Source organism: Phodopus roborovskii, unplaced genomic scaffold, assembly GCF_943737965.1.
Source record: "Phodopus roborovskii unplaced genomic scaffold, PHOROB, whole genome shotgun sequence".
Classification (NCBI taxonomy): Eukaryota; Metazoa; Chordata; class Mammalia; order Rodentia; family Cricetidae; genus Phodopus; species Phodopus roborovskii.
This window is the reverse complement of record NW_026126547.1, coordinates 1,740,007-1,757,380: the sequence shown is the minus strand read 5'-3', so window position 1 is coordinate 1,757,380 and position 17,374 is coordinate 1,740,007. Positions and strand designations below refer to the sequence as shown.

The 17,374-nt window shown below is 49.4% G+C and overlaps 2 protein-coding genes across 2 annotated transcripts; one reads left to right on the top strand and one right to left on the bottom strand.

Moving 5' to 3' along the window:
* The first annotated feature begins 230 nt into the window (after positions 1–230).
* On the top strand, positions 231–6,508 carry Igfbp3 (insulin like growth factor binding protein 3). The gene is made up of 5 exons (XM_051200514.1): positions 231–747; positions 3,753–3,979; positions 4,406–4,525; positions 5,499–5,639; positions 6,386–6,508. Exons 1-4 carry the CDS (start codon positions 342–344, stop codon positions 5,622–5,624), a joined length of 879 nt encoding a protein of 292 aa, XP_051056471.1. The 5' UTR covers positions 231–341; the 3' UTR covers positions 5,625–5,639; positions 6,386–6,508.
* Positions 6,509–10,363: 3,855 nt separating this feature from the next.
* Positions 10,364–14,772, bottom strand: Igfbp1 (insulin like growth factor binding protein 1). Its single transcript, XM_051200596.1, has 4 exons — positions 14,332–14,772; positions 12,791–12,975; positions 11,811–11,939; positions 10,364–10,998 (listed from the first exon to the last, which is right to left on the bottom strand). Exons 1-4 carry the CDS (start codon positions 14,702–14,704, stop codon positions 10,867–10,869), a joined length of 819 nt encoding a protein of 272 aa, XP_051056553.1. The 5' UTR covers positions 14,705–14,772; the 3' UTR covers positions 10,364–10,866.
* Between the last annotated feature and the right edge of the window lie 2,602 nt (positions 14,773–17,374).

Genomic DNA, 17,374 nt, shown 5'->3' with positions numbered 1-17,374 from the left:
CCGGGGACTAAGGGGTGGCCCGAGTACAGGGCGTGCGCACATGGAGCAGGTGCCCAGTGAAGACGCGCGCAGCGCGCCCCCGTCCTTGGTCCCGCTTCCCGGGGAGGCGCGGGGCAGCCGAGCCTGCGCCGGCCCACCCCGCCCCCCACCCTCGCCGTTCCGGGGCGTGTCCTCCGCCACCCCGGCTTCTATATATCGGCCTGCTCGCCCGGGCTGCCCAGATGCGAGCTAGCGCGGCTACCAGACACTGAAGACCTGCTGCTCGCTCCTCACATCCCGCAGCCTCGTCCCGCGTGCTCCACTCCGCTCCCCTCCGCCGAGCCGCACGCCCTCCGCCCGCCATGCATCCCGCGCGCCCTGCGCTCTGGGCGGCTGCGCTCACCGCACTCACTCTGCTTCGCGGGCCGCCGGTGGCGCGGGCCGGCGCGGGCGCGGTGGGCGCGGGCCCCGTGGTGCGCTGCGAACCGTGCGACGCGCGTGCGCTGGCCCAGTGCGCGCCTCCGCCCACCGCGCCCGCGTGCACCGAGCTGGTGCGAGAACCGGGCTGCGGCTGCTGCTTGACTTGCGCGCTGCGCGAAGGCGACGCGTGCGGCGTCTACACCGAGCGCTGCGGCACCGGCCTCCGCTGCCAGCCACGGCCCGCGGAACAGTACCCGCTGAAGGCGCTGCTCAATGGCCGCGGGTTCTGCGCCAACGCCAGCGCCGCCGGCAGCCTGAGCGCCTACCTGCCCTCCCAACCCGCTCCAGGTAAGCCGCTCGCACCACGTGCGCCGAGCGCACTCCCTGGGACCCGGCGCGGGTGGCGGGGAGGCAGGACCTGTGGCTTCAGAGGCTTGGCGTGGCTCATCCAGAAGGTGTTAGTGGTGAGAGGGGTCTTGGGAGACGAAGGGGACCCTGCAGCTCCACTCGCTTGGTTCTCAAAGTGCAACTTTCTTGTAAGATGCAAAATGCTTTCCGTGAAAATGGGTAGATTTCCGTGGCAGGATCCCGGTCATTAGAGAGTCTCACTGAGCGTGGATGCCTGGGTTTGGGCTGTGTAGCCCAACTGTAGACCTGGGTTTCCATTCTCCACAATTGGGAAGGTGCGTGTCTGTCCCAGGGGAGCTTTAGCATGGGAATCCGGGATGCTATCGGGGCTAGGAAGTTTTGTTGGCAGGCATCTGTCTTGAAAAATACTAACAATTGCACGAGCTGACTTGCAAAGCAGTGTTGTGCCCCCGTTTATCCAAAAATTAAGGAGATGGGATTACAGTACTGGTGTCTTTGAGGTGTGTTACCTAAAGTTCAAAAAGCAGAAACTGCTCAAAGTCACTGGGAGCTGCAACGGGGTTTGAACCCAATTTACCCCATAGGCAGCATCCCACGCCCTGTGGCGCCTGCGGGCTCGGTGATCAAGTCCCAGGTGCGTGGGGTACAGGCAGTGCAGATCCAGGCTATTTCCCTGCTGAAGCAGAAACTAGAAATGCTACCCAGGAATGTTCTCCCTTCCTAAGACAATGCAGAAGGAGTGGGGTGCAGGGAGGAAAATCGCAAATGCTTGACATACCCTTCCTGGAGCTGGTCCTATCAATCAGGCGGCCATTCTAAGGGCATAGCGTTATTCCCTTGAAATGAAAAGAAAAAATAAAAAGATTTAAATGGATTTGGCAGCTAGCTCGAAATGTCCAACATTTCCTAGCCAGTTTCAGCTTTGTTATGTGAGTCAAGTTCTTGCCCAGCACAAATGAAGGCTAGAATTCTCGGGCATCCCCACAGCAGGCAAGCAGATGGTCCAGAGCAGACCCCTGGGACCAGGGCTAGCTGCACCGACTGTCCCTTTATGACTTCTGTGGCTGCAGAGCTACACTCCTGGATACAGGCAGGTCCTGGTTTATTCATCCCTGAAAAGCACCAGATTCCTAGTAAAGCAAGACTCCAGTTATTTCGCCGACTCAGTCAAAAGCAAAATTAGGCTGTTTGCCTTGTGTGTCTTTGATTTCTAGTGTGAATATGCTGTGGTTTCCCAGAAGCGATCCTAGGAAATACCAACATGCCATTTTGAGTTAGCCTTGAGTTGGTGGCCATTATTAGTAACCACCATTGAAGTGTTATAGTATAAATTGATGTGAGCTTCTACCTCCACTGGGAGGAGGGAAGGAATGACAGTTCTAAGACACAATTCACAATTACCTTCTTTAGTTGAACCATACCCCCCCCCCAATCAGCGGTCTAAGGGTAACAAATAAGCTAAAACAAGCAAACAAAGGAAGTTTAAGAAAATACTTCAGCTTCTTGGAGGACAAATGTTTTTATTTACCTATTAGCATTCCCTGTACTTCCAAAAAGAAAACTCACTAAGATTAAAGCAAATACAAACCAAGCTCGTGAATTTCTTTATGTACCTCCTCTGCCAGGTGCTGGTCATGACTCTGGGAATTTGTGCTTCAAAAGACACAGATTCATTGAGGGATTTGCAGTTGGACTCGGGGAGCTATTTGGTAGGTGGGAAACTGAGGCTCCAGAGCAAGAGGGCCTCCCTGGGGTCCTGAAGGTCAGTTACTCTAAATGACATCAGATTCTGCAGCGGCTGTCAGCTCCCAGGGAGTAAAGCGTTTGCTTCTCTTGGCCTAGAACCAGAGATCCATGTCTTCCCCATGGGCAGGATGCCCCAGCCTGGCATTTCCTGAGAGGCAAAAAAAAAAAGGCCAGCTGGAGCCTTGTACCTTGCACCCAGACAGAATAAATTCGGAACCAGATGGATAGCCAACTGAACCTTCCTGTTAGGAGGGTTGTTAATGTCCCTGTCATAGGAGGGAAGGAATTCTGGCCATGACCTGAAAGTTGACCCTGAAGCTTTGGAATTCAGAGCTGGGCACAGGGGTCTGATCATCTGGCTTTGGCTTTCTGTCTAGCCACAACTCGAGTCACATACATAAGGTCACAATCAATCTATTAACCTTCCAGCATCAGTATCAGCACCTTGGATTGTGAAAAGGGCCCCTGCCAAAAGGAGGCTTTCTTGTCCCCTCCCCTCACCCCCACCCCCCCACCCCCCGCAAGTCTTAGGTCTAAGCTATGGGCAGCCCCTTGGTGCTTGCTATCTTTATTCTGTCTGCTCACTACTGAGGGAATGGGAAAGGTTCATCCAAGAAGGTGCGCCTCCTATGCAATACACGAAGTCTGTGTGGAGCTTGAAATTGAAAGATGTACGTGTCCCCATGGTTCTGTAGGTCCCTGAAGTGAGATTCCAGAGCACACAGCAAACCCAAGGGAATGTCAGAATCCCCAGCCAGTGTGCTGTGACCACCAGGTGGAGTCGTCGTCGTCGAGTTGTGTTTCTCTCTCCCCCCCCCCCCCCCCCGTGTTGTCCCACCCCCAACAGCTGTGCCCAGGCCTGAGAAGACTTTGGAATCTCTTACAAGTTTTCTGGTCTGCTCCATGGCAGCATTATGTGGTGCACGACTGCCCCCTGCCTGTGGCAAGTGAAACTGACAGCTTTTTCATCTGTTCAAGGGCTTGATTGGTGTCTGTTTGCCTTCACTTGCAGCTGTGTAGTAGAAACACCTGGCAGAGCAACACTCAAACAGATGGGTTCCTGAAGCAAAGCCGTAGGAGTGCAACAGGCAGTATTCTAGAATGCTTTATTTAGATACCTTTTTCTTAGATGATTAAGAACTATTGGATGCCATTGCCTTTTAGGTATGATGTGGCTCTGCAAATTATTATTCCATTGCCACTGATGATCATATCTTTATCCCCATGTTCTTTTCCAGGAAACGCTAGTGAGTCTGAGGAGGACCACAGTGCTGGGAGTGTGGAAAGCCAGGCTGTCCCCAGCACACACCGAGTGACTGATTCCAAGTTCCATCCACTCCATGCAAAGATGGATGTCATCAAAAAAGGCCATGCCAGGGACAGCCAGCGTTACAAAGTTGACTATGAGTCACAGAGCACAGACACACAGAACTTCTCCTCTGAGTCTAAGCGGGAGACAGAATACGTGAGAACTTTTCCTCTTGTTGGGGGCGGAGGGCAAAGGAAACACCCCAAGTCAACCTTCATGCAGCAGTCCCAAGGGTCCTAGCTGTTGAATGGGCAGCTTCTTTATTTCTATGTCAAGTCCCACCTCCTGTGTCAGAGTCTCAGAATTGCACTGAGTAACGCGTGGTGGGCCCCACAGGTAAAGAAACAGACTTCCCGCAGATGGCTTTATTTTATTCAGCAGACTTTCCAAAGCCTGCTGGCCTATTCTTAGGCCCCCTATTTTACCTTGAGAAAGCAGAAGAGACAGGAAGTAATGGCTAGCATCCTCCTGGGACCCTCTCACTGACCCAAGCAGAATGTCCTGGAGAGACATGTCACAGGAGGAACCTGGGATGGTCCTGTGGCCATTGGGAGATTGTCAAAACAATAACTGTGTCCTCAGGGCCCCTGCCGCAGAGAAATGGAAGACACACTCAATCATCTGAAGTTCCTCAATGTCTTAAGTCCCAGAGGTGTCCACATCCCAAACTGTGACAAGAAGGGATTCTATAAGAAGAAGCAGGTGAGTGGGATTCCCAGGGTGTCTCTGCCTCCTTTCTCCATTGGCTCAGTGGGGAACCAGCCGCACAGTTATCTCCAGGAACCCCAGCCAGTATGGCTCTCTGCCAGCTCAGTGTCCCCTCTTCTGAATCACATATGCATCACCTAATGGCGACGTTTTGGGTGCTTTCTGATTGGATGGTTCACAGCATGAACCTAGGAGACAGATGTAAACAGTGCTCAGCACAGCTTGTCAACATCCCAGTGTCTAGAGGGTAGTCTCTACCAGGGAGCCTGAGTGTCTAAACAGTCCATTGACTAGCTCAGCACATTTACACCTAACATGAGGCTAGACCTTAGGTCTGTGAGATCAGCCTGACAGCCACTAAGCAAAGAAAGCTTAGCAGACCCTCCAACTTCCCCAGAGAGGTCACAGAACACACGGGTATGCATGGATATACACCACCACCTACACAGCTCTTCAGGAGCTGTGACTATCATATTTTACCTCTGCCCTGATAAACAACGTTGGGTGACTACTTTGGACCCTGGTTATCCACTTACACATGGTGTCTTGGTTCAGGTTTCCATTGCTATGCAAAGGATCTTGGCTAAAAGCAGCTTATGAAGGAAAGGGTGTATTTCCCTTACACTTTCATATCATGGTCCATCCCTGAAGAAAGTTCTGGCAGGAACTGCAACAGAGGCCATGGAAGAGAACTGCTCACTGCCTTGCTACCCATGGCTTGCCCAGCCTGCTGTCTTACAGCACACAGTACCCAGTGCCAAGAAGTGGCCCTGTCCACAGAGCTAGGCTCTTCCACATCAATCATCAATCAAGAAAATGCATCTGCATCACATTGCAGGTTCATCCACTTGACAGTCTGGTGGGGACATTTTCCTCCTCCCAGATGACTTTAGCTTGTGTCAAATTGACATGAAACTAACCAATATGCATGATATTCATGTCCTGATCTTGTCTCTCCCTCCCTCAGTGCCGCCCATCCAAAGGCAGAAAGCGGGGCTTCTGCTGGTGTGTGGACAAGTATGGACAGCCCTTGCCTGGCTATGACACCAAGGGGAAAGATGACGTACACTGCCTCAGTGTGCAGAGCCAGTAAATGCCACTGTGCCACGTAAGCCAAGGGTTAGCCTCGGGGGACAGTGCCTTCTGAAAATGGTGCGGGGTCAGGGAGATTTCTGGGGCACTATGGCCCCAGGTATCCATCCCTCACCCTGAGCTCCTTGGCCTAAGAGCTGCAGCCAAACCCAAAGAGAGGAAGACAAAGGGAATTCCTGGAGAAGGAGGTCCCTACCCAACCACATACTCAAGACCAATGACTTAAAATATGCATTCTTTTTGTCTGTTTGTTTGTTTTGTTTTGTTTGGGGGGTTTGGGGTTTTTTGCTTTTTTTGTTTTGTTTGATTGTTTTGTTTTATAGTTTGGTTTTTAGAGAGTATTTTTCTGTGTATCCTTGGCTTCCCTGGATCTCACTTTCTGGACCAGGCTGTCGTCACACTCACAGAGATCCATCTTCCTCTGCCTCCCCAGTGCTGGGATTAAAGGCATGTGCCACTATAGGCCCACACTCTTTCATATGCAAACAATGAGAATATTTTTTTTTTAAGTAAAACTCTATCTGCAGAAGTTTTATGGTTTGCCTTCAAGGGGGAATGAAGCAGTTAATGAGAAGGAGTAAATGTGCTATTGTTTTCTCAAGACAAATTAGTAGGCAGAAAAAAATCATTTTTAGTTAATTTTTTTCTGCTTGTAAGTTGGAAAAATAATTCTAATTTGGTGTGAGAGGCTGAGCCCTTTGAGTTTTAGAGGTGGTTATTTCAGTGTATGTCTTACTCTTTTTTATTTTTTTTTCCTTTCAGTTGAAGTGGAGCTCCAATACGCCTTATTTTGCACAAAAGATGCCAACAACGTGATCAGCAGCTGGCTACAGCCTTGACTTATATTTCCTTTTTTTTTTTTTTTTTTTTTTTTTTTTTTTTTTTGGTGGTGAACTGATTAAAAACAAACAAACAAAAAAAAAAAACAAAGTTTAGACAGATTTTCAAAATGCCTCTGGTCGTTTAAATAGTAAACTTGATCATCTTTCTACTCTCCAGTAGTCAACAGAAAGCAGTTTGAATTTTCCTCTTGCTTCCTATGAAAACAATCATGTGATCCAGGCCACAGATGCCCTCTCCCCTCTAACCCACCCACCCAGTGCGAGGCTCCAAAGCTGCTGCCCTCTGCCTTCTTGACTTCAGAGGTTCCGTTGCTGATATAGAAAAATCCTCCCTGTAAATGAGGGCAGGCTCTATGGAGAATGGGGAAAACCCTAACCAAGTCACCAGGACATCTGGACACACACTCCTGAGGCGCATGGCCCTTACAGTGTCATCTCTGAATCAAAGGCCTGGCCCAGTATCTCCAAGTGACCTGGTCTACTTGTGAGCCGTGGGAGAGAAGAGGTGAAGCCTCTCTTATTTAAAATGACCAAGAATGCTCAAAGGCACTCTGGGAGCCCATAAAAACAAGGACGAGGACCTTCCGTTGTCAGGCAGCTTCCTGATGGCTGGGGCCAGCAGATGGCCCCAGGTGGGAGGGAGGAGCAGTGAGCTTCAACCTCAGGTTCAGAGATGTCACAGATAATGGTACATAGTTCTTTGGATGATTTCAAAAACAGTGTTTTCTTGTCCAACTTCTCAAAGTTTATTGTGGGGTGGGGGCAAGCATTTTTTAAAAGGAAAAAAAAAAATCCAAAAGGTTTATTTTCGTCTCTCCTCCCTGTCTAGGCAGGAAGGAGAAATGACTTGATGAATATAGCTGGCAAGACCACCTAGAGAATCACCCATTGGTTGATCTTGGGGTCCTTCTCAGACTTTCTTTATAATTCATGATTATATACAGACAAAGTACATTCATAATTGTTAACAGTGTATATGGCATAGCCCGAGTATAATAGACTCTGTACTAGATAATCCTAGGTGAAATGTTAGAGATGTTAGGTGATGTAACCACAGGCACGCCCCAGGATAGGAGCCCGTGTCTGGAGGCTGGGCTGCTCTCGCCAAGGCCAAGGAGGTCTGGCAACTGAGGGTGGGAGGAGACTGCACTGCATCCCACGGGGTGGACATGTGCTGTACAGAGCTTGTCTTGAGGGCACAAAGGAATCTCAAGACATTTTGCCTGCCTATCAGCTTTTCTTTATTTTTTTAATTTTTGGGGGAAAAATGTATTTTTGAAAAGTTTGTCTTGCAATGTATTTATAAATAGTAAATAAAGTTTTTATCATTAAAAAAAATGCCCTTTTGTTTGCTTCTGTGTTGTGAGTCACTGGAGAGAGCATTCTGAGAGGGTGGGAGCTTCTAGACATAGTAGAAAATGTCATGGACATGACAAAACATAACAGAGTCCATCTCTAACAAAGGAATCTCAATGGGACAGCCGCTGTGACCTTCTTTGGCATCAGGCCACATGTAGAGGGATATCTAGGTCCAGGGGGTTGTGTCTAGACAGGTAAAGTAGGTTATCTCCATGACAGTCTGGTCCTTGTCTCTGCAGCTTGAGTCTGGGGTCTTCAGAGCAGCTTCTCCAGGCAGCTGATGTGAACAATAACATGGGCACATCCTATGAGTCACTAGCCGTTCTGAAACTGGGTGCTTGGAGAAGGGAAATGAACTGAGTCCAGAAAATGAGGAGAACCCCCAAAGGATGCTGGGAGGGCTCCTGGTACCTCAGTCCCTCTCTATGGCTTTGGCACAGCTGTCCTTGCCAAAAAAATTCCAAGTACACCCTGGGACTATGACATCAGACCACATGCAGTGATCGCCTGTTTAGGGTCACGTGTAAAGTCAGTCAACAGGCATCTGAAGTGATCGCAGAATCACAGAGTTGGCCACAGCAAACAGTGAATTGGTTCTGTGGGTGTTAGGAGACCTGGGGGTGTACAGTATGACAATGGGGTGGGAACCAGGAAAATCAGAGGCAGCACCCTTGGAGTGCTGGACTGCTGGTGCTTCAAAGACAGAGAGCATGCACTGAAGTCACTTGGGGTGGAGCGACAGCATACACTGGCCACCAAGTGCCCTGAAGCCAGATCCAGAGTGCACCCATCACCCTCACATTTGAGCCCCTAGGAATCCAGGACAGAAACTTGGCAGGCCATTTGGTGCCATTGCAGGGGTGTGAGCCACGTGGTGATTCATGAACCCACTGGACTAACCTCCCTGGAGCCACCCATTCACCCACTCCCTTGAACTCACCTTTCACCTCTGACCCTTTCACCGTCCATGCTTGTGACGGTCAGGTCTTCATATCAACTCCGGCCAGGCCACGGTGTGTACAAAGTTAACATTTCAGGGGTGTCTGTGAGGTACCTCCAGATGAGATGACTCCCCAACACCTCCCACCACCACCCCACACATTAGCTGTGCTTTGTACTATCTGCTCAGAGTCTGAATAAAACAAAAGGAGGCAGGGATTCAAACCATTCTTCCTTCCTATCTGGAACATTTTATCTTCTCTGGCCCTTAAAGTGAAAATTCCACCACCAAGTCCCCTGGGTTGAGGTCTTTAGCCTCAGGTGGGTCACACTACCAGCTTTCCTGTGGTAGATGCTGGGGCTTCTCAGCCTCCATTGCACATGAATCCATTCTTCACAATAAAGCTCCACTGATAGGTAGGTGAATGGATTGATTGACAGATCAAAGTCAGACAAATAGATTACTGGAGAGTTAAGTGTTGCTAGGTACTGTACAGTGAGATGATAAGTGACAAATGGGTATAGCGGAGGAGATGGCTTGGTGGCAGAGCACCTGCCTTACTAGTATGAGGCCCTGAGTTCATTTGCCATCTAAAAGATAAAGAGCTAAAGAAACACATGACAGGTAGTTAAATAGGTCATAGATGTCTGTAACCCACTGGTCTAGTTCTGTGGAGAGTAAATAATACCTTTGAGCAAGTCCTCTTTTAATGCTCTCCTAAGCCCTTCAAGGACTTAAGTCCGCCTGCTTTTTCTCCTCATCTGCCTCTTCTCCCAACCTCCCAGCTCGAAACTCCTGTGACCCTCTGCCTTCTCCTTGGCTATCCTCCACCCTTCTGAGAGGTTAGCCATCATCCATCCTAAAGGTCACCCAGTGACCTTACACACATAGGGAAATGGGAGATGCCTGGTTCCCTGGAGTAGAGGCAGTGGAGAGGCCTCAGTAGGCAGGGCTGGAGGCAGCCTGAGTAGAATAATCTGGGATAAGCTATGGAAAGATGGGGAAGCAGGAACAGTCGGCAGGTGAAGGGCAAACATCAGGCAAGACAGTGTCTGACAAGCGTCCTGGGTCAGTTTTGAGGAACAGGCAATGGAGGAGCTAGAGAAGACAGCCATGGCCTGGGCTCTGGCCTGGAAACTAGAAGGAAAGGGCCATGTGATGCTGGCAGAGGTGGATGGCAACTCTGAGAGGGTGAGGAGGCTAGAGAACAAAAGCAATCCAAGAGCTGGACATGGTGGCCCCGGGAACTTGGAAGCCTGTGACAGAGGAATTGCTGTGACTTCGAGACCAGCCTGGGTTACAGAGTAAGACCCTGTCTCAAAAGCACAAGAAGCCAATGACTGCTTGTCTATTCATAAGTTGAAGAGTGTTGAGGAAGGGTGAGGCTGGGGGCTGTGGGGAGAAAGAGAGATGGGCTGAGAGGGTAGCGATCTCTAGTGTGGCCCAGACAGAGGCCTGATGCTGCCTGGAAATGGGGCCACGAGATCCCAACACCATCTGTCACACTATGTAACCCCAAAGTCAGGGGAGGGCAAAAGATAAAGAGATGGCTGGGGGGGGGAGGGGAGATGAAGAGGACACTCCACAGGGACAACAGTATTTCCAGGTAGAATATTTATTCCAGATATGCGTTTAAGAATGCACCGGATGCAGGTTTCCACATTTAGCTTTGTTCACATAATCAGCATCTTAACTTTCCCCGACAAATGGGCATCAGACACAGATGTGGGGCTGCAGAGAGAAGGTCATAGCTAACTTCCCCTCCTCAGACCCACTGGGAAACTCCCCACCTCAGACTGACTTGTGCCTGTTCTGGCAATATCACTCTGCCCTTTCAAAACAGAAGAATGGAGTTCGGAATAGCTGAAACATGGTATTTACATATATGGTGATGAGAAGTGCGTCATGACATATAAATTAATATAACTGTGTAGAAAAACATAAACTTACAGTGAATAAATAAGAACCAACTTTATATATCAAGCAGTATAAAAAGTAGTTCCTGGATATATACATATACACATATATAAAAAGGTGTGCTCCAGAGTATAAATATACTATACACTTAAATATTTTGTGCGAGAGGACATGTGTGGAAGTCTTCAGTTTTGTACATTGAAATACTGGTGGCAGTTGGGGTCCCCTCTGATCTCCAAAGATCCAGGGATCTTCTTCCCACTCCACGGATAGACACACCAGCAGAGACCTGCTTCTCCATCCAGGGATGTCTCGCACTGTAAAGACAGGTCCAAAGTCAAAAGCGGCAAGCAATGGGGGCCCCGGCCACCCTGTCCCTGAGTGAGGCTGAGCACTGTACAGCCACCCACTAAGATTCGGCAATGTCAATGCCCTTCTGGCTTCCATGACAAAATGGAGACCCTGGCTAAGTGGCACATGTGACAATGACCTCATACATTTGTTCAGTGGTACAGTGTTTTGACAATTATCTCTTCATGGCCCTGCTCACAAAGGAGCCCAGCGATGGATCTTGATCACTCAGCTGGGCCTAGACCTCAGGTTTTCTCAAAGAAATCCCAGAACTTTCACTTCTCTGAGTCCTAAAGTCTCCTCAGAATTGAGCCTTGACTTGTTGGATCTCACAAAGCCCTGCTATACTATAGAGTTTGTTTTAATTACTGTTAAGGGAGTAAGTGGGACATCTGTCTCCTAAGTTGACTGTATTCCTTTCCTCTAGTTGCAAGGAACTGAAACCTGGGTGTCAACATTTGGAGCACCCATTGCTATTGACCTGAATGACGGAGGTCCTCCCTACTGTCTGAAGTGCTCCTTGCTCATCATACTAATGCTTAGGCCCCCCTACTCACTCATGTCAATCCTCCCTACTAACCCAAGTCCTCCTCATCCATCACACTACCTCTTTCTCAAGACTAGCTTCTGCCAATTGTGCAGGGATGGCTCTCATGTAAGAAAGTCATCCATGTAGTATGTGTGCCTATAAATCATTGGGCATAAAATCCATGAGGCTTTCAGGGATGAGGAAAAACAGAGCTGGCACAGGAGAACCTGCAGTAGCAAAGCCACCTACCTGTTTGCTGTGATAAAATCCATTCTTGTTGCAGTTTGGCAGATAAAATTTGTAGATTTCATCTCCAGCTTTCTGTTGTGCTGCAGCCAGCCTCTCTAGAACTTTATAGAGTTCTCGTTGGCAGGGCTCCTAAAAGAATAATTTCATATTAGCAAGAATACAAGAAGAGAGTTTTATTTCAGACAATGACCGAGACAGAGCAGGAACAGCTAGTCATGGTATGTTAAGGCTGTGGGCCAAACCTATGTTGTTCTCCATCTGTGAATGAGACAAGCTGGTGTCAGGCTTGAGCTGTGTAGATAAAGGATGGGAATGCCACATCCTCACTGGGTGGCATTTTCTAAAGATGTCACTTAGTGACATCCTGGCAAGAGTCTGGCCAATGGTGTGAACTGCTCCCTGATGCCTACCACCTGCTGAGCATTTTGGGCACCTGCACTCTCCTAAGACAGACAGTGAATTTAGCATCAGAAATACCTAGATTTTGGAACAACTGTCCTTGCAATAGACATATGTCATGTTCATTGTGGAGCAAGGCACTCATCTGCATAGCTTAAGACCAAATGAGATTTCTTATATTTACCATAATTTCCAGATGAAATTCTAAAATGTCCCTAAAAATGTGCACTTTTGCTTCATTGGGTGTATTTTTTAAAGGCCTCTGTATTAATCTATCTCTAACTTTGGTTCTCTGTCGCCCCCCAGTGGTCACATTAAAACTAGCCACTGAACTAGGTTGAGAATTGGAGGGCTGGATGGTGGGGACAATTGTTGAACGTAGTGAAAAAGAAACCTAGACCAAAAATGACCTGTTTTATGCTCTGTTTTGCCATATTTTTAAGGAGGCAAAAATACAGAAGGAGGAATGGGGGAATTGTGCCTCTAGGCTCAGTTTCAGTATGCTCGGTGCCCTTTAGAAATTGTCTAGACTAACACCTTCACTTAGGGATAAACTCGAGGGTCCATGTGCAGGGTCTCACCTTCCATTTCTTGAGGTCAGCGATCTGTCGGGCCCGTATGCTGTTGTAGGTGCTGATGGCGTTCCACAGGATGGGCCGGTCCTCACTGGAGGGAGCCATCAAATGGAAACTTTCCAATAGCTGCTCCTCTGTCATCTCTGGGCTCTCAGAAAGCTCATCCTCAGGGGCCACAGCAGCTCTTGCCTCTGAAAAGCAAGCACCACAGAACCATGAGCTCCTGGAAGCATCACTCCTATGCCCAGGGACATCTTTCCCTTAGAGCCAACCAACCTAGAATGGCCTGATGAAATGGGATTTTTCAGCAGTGGCTTTTGGGAATAATTATGACTAAATAGCAATACTAATTCTTTTCTGGGAAAATAGTGTATGTCAGGGTGAGGCAGGGGAGCCCCGTGGCAGAGTAAGCATCATGGACAATTAGGGCGGAAGCAAGAATATAAACCTGGAGAAGCCAAAGACTTGGGTCAATGCCTAAACCCACTCGTGGTGAGTCTTGGTACCTTGGCTCTCTACAAAAATAGTCTAGTAGAAGCAAGGTCTAGAATGCAGCCTTTCTTACCCAGACCACCACCCTCCTCTCTCTCCTGGAACCCTGCTTTCCCACATATCATCAGCCCTGTGCAGCTCTCACAGAAAGGACATCTTTAGACACCTTGCAGACAGAGCCTATAATGGCTCATGGAGAGAAACAATGGAGGATCCCCGCCCCACAGAGGAGGGGAAGTCCCTTTCAGAGGACCGGCCATTGGGATAGCTGTCATTTCATTCACTCAAAAGGGTCACATGTTCACAGTACAGCTTCTCATCAGAGTATGGAACCCTGAGAGCCCTCCACACCCACACAGGACATGCATGCAGCCCAGATGGGGAGACAGGGGCCTGAGCGGAGGAAGAGGAATTTCCCACGCTTCCTACTACAAACAAACCAGTGCTTAAATTCAGGAAAGCGCCCGATTGTCAGACTCCTAGCAGGCAACATACACATCAAACACTGTTTGTCTATAGCAATGAATGGAAGTGAAGGTTTAGGCCTAAATTTTCACATTATGTTCTGTAAACATCTGGAAAGCACATACTGTGTGGCAGGATATATGTTACAAAGGACATTGCAAACCTCCTGGGGGCAGCGGGAGGGTTCCCATCCTAAACCTTCCTTCCTGGACCCTCCGGCCACTGGAGCTGCCAAGGGCAAAACCCGCAGGAGGAGGTTTGAGGTGCTTGGGCCAGCACCCCACCCAGCTGGCAGCTCCATCGCTCTCTCCACCCCACCAAGAGACCAAGTACTTCTTACTAGTCTGTGAACTTTCTTCCCAGATCTCCACTAAGCACTAGGCTCTTGGACCACATTTTCTAGGATAGCCCCCCACCCCCAAAACCAATCAATGATGGTCCTCAATGGGTGATTTGTTTGTTCATCACAGCTGATAGCTTTTAATGGCCTGGAATGTCATTGTCCCGCCCACTATAGGCTTGGGATAGGCCTCTGCTGGCCTAGGCAGTGTATGTCCCAGACAAGAGATCTAAGGTAGAGAGGGCCGTACCTTCACGCTCTGAGCTAGACAAGGTTCTCGTGACTGGGGCAGCAGGCTCTGGTACACAGGCTCCCTGGCCGCGGGTGAGGGCATGCAGGGGACGAGGCTCCCCCGGCAGCGCACGGCAGCTGAGTCCATGGGCACAGCGGGCAGTGGCCACACCGCAGGCGGCACCCAGTGGCAAGGCACACGTCGGGCAGCAGCCACAACCGGCAGGCCGGGAAATCTCCGGGCACGAAGCAGGCACGGGTGGACAGAGCGCCAGTCTCTCGGCAGTGCAGGGAGCACAACGCCATGGCTGGGAGACTCCAGTGGCCATGCCAACCTGGAAGGCTAGGAGGATCAGGAACCGCCAAGGAATAACAGCTAGGAACTCAGGCATGGCAACCCAGTGCAGGAGGCAGTGGATGAGACTGCTGGGCAGACAACAGTGATGCGGTGCTCACAACTCTCTGGGCAGGTGGTCGTGACAACAACGGTGGTCACAGCTCTCTGGTCAGACGGCCGTGTGCGGTGTTCAATGCTCGCTCGATGTGTGGTGGCGGGCAGTGGACGATGCTGGCTGGTTGTATCCAGAGCCTTATAAAGGGCTGGCTCGGAGGCAAAGGTTAATGATTGTCGGGGCAGCGTGCTAGGATCCCCGTGTTCAAAATAAGTTTGTTTTGCTTGTGAGCTCTGCGCAAACCGTGGGTGGAAGTGGGGGGTAAAGCGATCAAGTTTCCTACTATGTTTGCCCTGTTGTGATGGACTGGGACAGGAGCTAAAGTCCAATTCTAACAGCAAGCTGGTAGCCAGATGGGGGAGGGCACTTGTTTTTGTTCAAGGAGCATCAAAGAACTAGCCGACCAGGCTCTTCAAGTAGACTCAAGGAAAGCCTAAGACACTAAGGAAGGACACGTTAGGCCAAGAAGGCTTCAGGCCCCAAAGGGAGGGACATAAGCGGGATTCTCTGTAAGAAAGCCCACAGTTGTTTCTGCTCCTGGAGAAGCCCCTAGCCAGCAAGGAAAGAAATCCATAGTTCACCTCAGGACTCTATCATGGCTGAAACTTCAAAAGAAAAATGGCCCTTCCTCCAAAGAGGAGCCGGGCCCAGGGCCTCAGGAACCTGTTACTATGACTGTGGAGTTAGTCTAGTTCTTGCCTGGGTGAGATGCTTATCTGCGATCACGTATGAGAGCTTCCTCTGAACCCCTTCTTAGTCTTTTATGTTACAAAGAACACTTAGGGCAATTAGAAATGGGGTACACCCTGGAAGCTCCCCCAAACTCCCCAGAGTAAACGGATCCGCCCCCTCATTGTCCAAGTGTCTTGTGTATCTTTTGTGGTCCCCATGTCCCAGGTATAGATTTCACCTCCAACCCACCTCCACCTCCACCTCCTGACCCAAATGCTAACACAGGGCAACCAACCTCTAGACAACGGTTGGACCCCCTTGTTTGCCCGTCATGGTATTAGTTGGAGTGGGTTGGAATCCTACAAACTGCCTTAGTGTTCTACCCTGGTTCATATACCAATCTAGCCCCTCAAGGTCTTTAAGAGTGATATTTCAGACCTGAGGTTGTGGAAACCTCAACTTTAGCCCCTGACTCAAAAGGACACTGAAGACAATGATTGCAGGAGATTTCAGGTCAAGGTCACAGAGACTGCCCAGGATGTCCTGAACAAAAATGCACATCCCTTTTACCCAGAAGTTCATCACTGCTCCCTGTATTTGAGCCTGGGAAATGGCTTTCTGGGTGACTTGATTACAGTACTTTAAACACATGTACACTGATGAGTCACCGCCAACAGTCATTGTTACACTCAAAGGAACCAAAACAGCTGGGTTCCTGAATTCGAGCTACAGCCAAAGCCCTGACAGATAAGGAATATGACGCCAAGGGCCAGAGAGATGGGTCAGTGGGCCATAGTGAGCTGCAGAACACTTACTAGGAGAGAAAACTAATGGGTGGGAGTTGAGGAATGCAGAGAGTTATTCCAGGTAAAGGCCTTGGAGATTTCCAGGAGGGGTAGAGGATTTAGGAACTCAAGTCCACCACACAGCGATAGGCAGCAGATGCAGGCTGATCATTCTCAACTAACCACAGAAGCACCCTTCTAGATTCACCAGACAGGGACAGGGGAGCTGTGCCAACGTATTCTGGTGCGGCCAATGCACTGTGGACATCACCAAAGGAGCTGGCTGGGAAGAGAAGGGGAATCTGATGCCCAGATAGCACATATCTGCGCATGCCCGTGGCTGCAAATGATGACACGGACCTAAGAGCTCACCCTAAAGCTGTCCCCCACACAGCCTAAATGTCAGACAGCTAATTGTGTGTTTCCTACTAGTAGACCTTTACGATAGGCACCTTCAGTTAAAGAAAACCTCCGTTCTAAGAAACTTTGGGAGAGTCGGCGCACAAGAGCAGCCGTGATTCTCAATGTATTGAATGTCTTGAGAAGAGTACAGAACAACGGCCAGCATCACTACCGGGGCAGGGCATGATTTGGGAGCCTGAGGAGACATTGGTTCTTCCTATGTCCTTCCTTAGCCTTCTGGATCTGTACCATGTGCTTACGATATGTAATTAATAATCACACTGGGTGAGGGATAGAAAGCTTCTCTGACATGCACAAGGCCCCAAGTTTGAATCCCCAGGCCTGAAAAAAGAATATGGAATTACCCTGTTACCCATCCCCCAGCTCCCCAGCCCCATAAAAGTGACTGAACTTTGCCAAGCTGGCTTTTGTTCAACTTGGACAGTCTCAGAGAAATGCAGCTGGATCAACATCTTCCATAGCAACTGGAGTAAGGTCAGGGGACAAACCTGCTCCCAGACACTCACAATCTCATCAGTGTGTCTCTCGTTATTTTTGTTTGTTTGTTGATTTATTTATTTGAAGCAAGGTCTCACTATACAGTGTGGACTGGGCTCAAACACATAGCAATCCCCCTGCCTTAGCTTCCTGGATACAAGGATCACAATAGTGTGCCACCATGCCCAGCTATGCCTTTTTTTTTTTCTGACAAAGGTGCCCCAAGTTCGGTGCCTTGTTAAAGAATTGATCA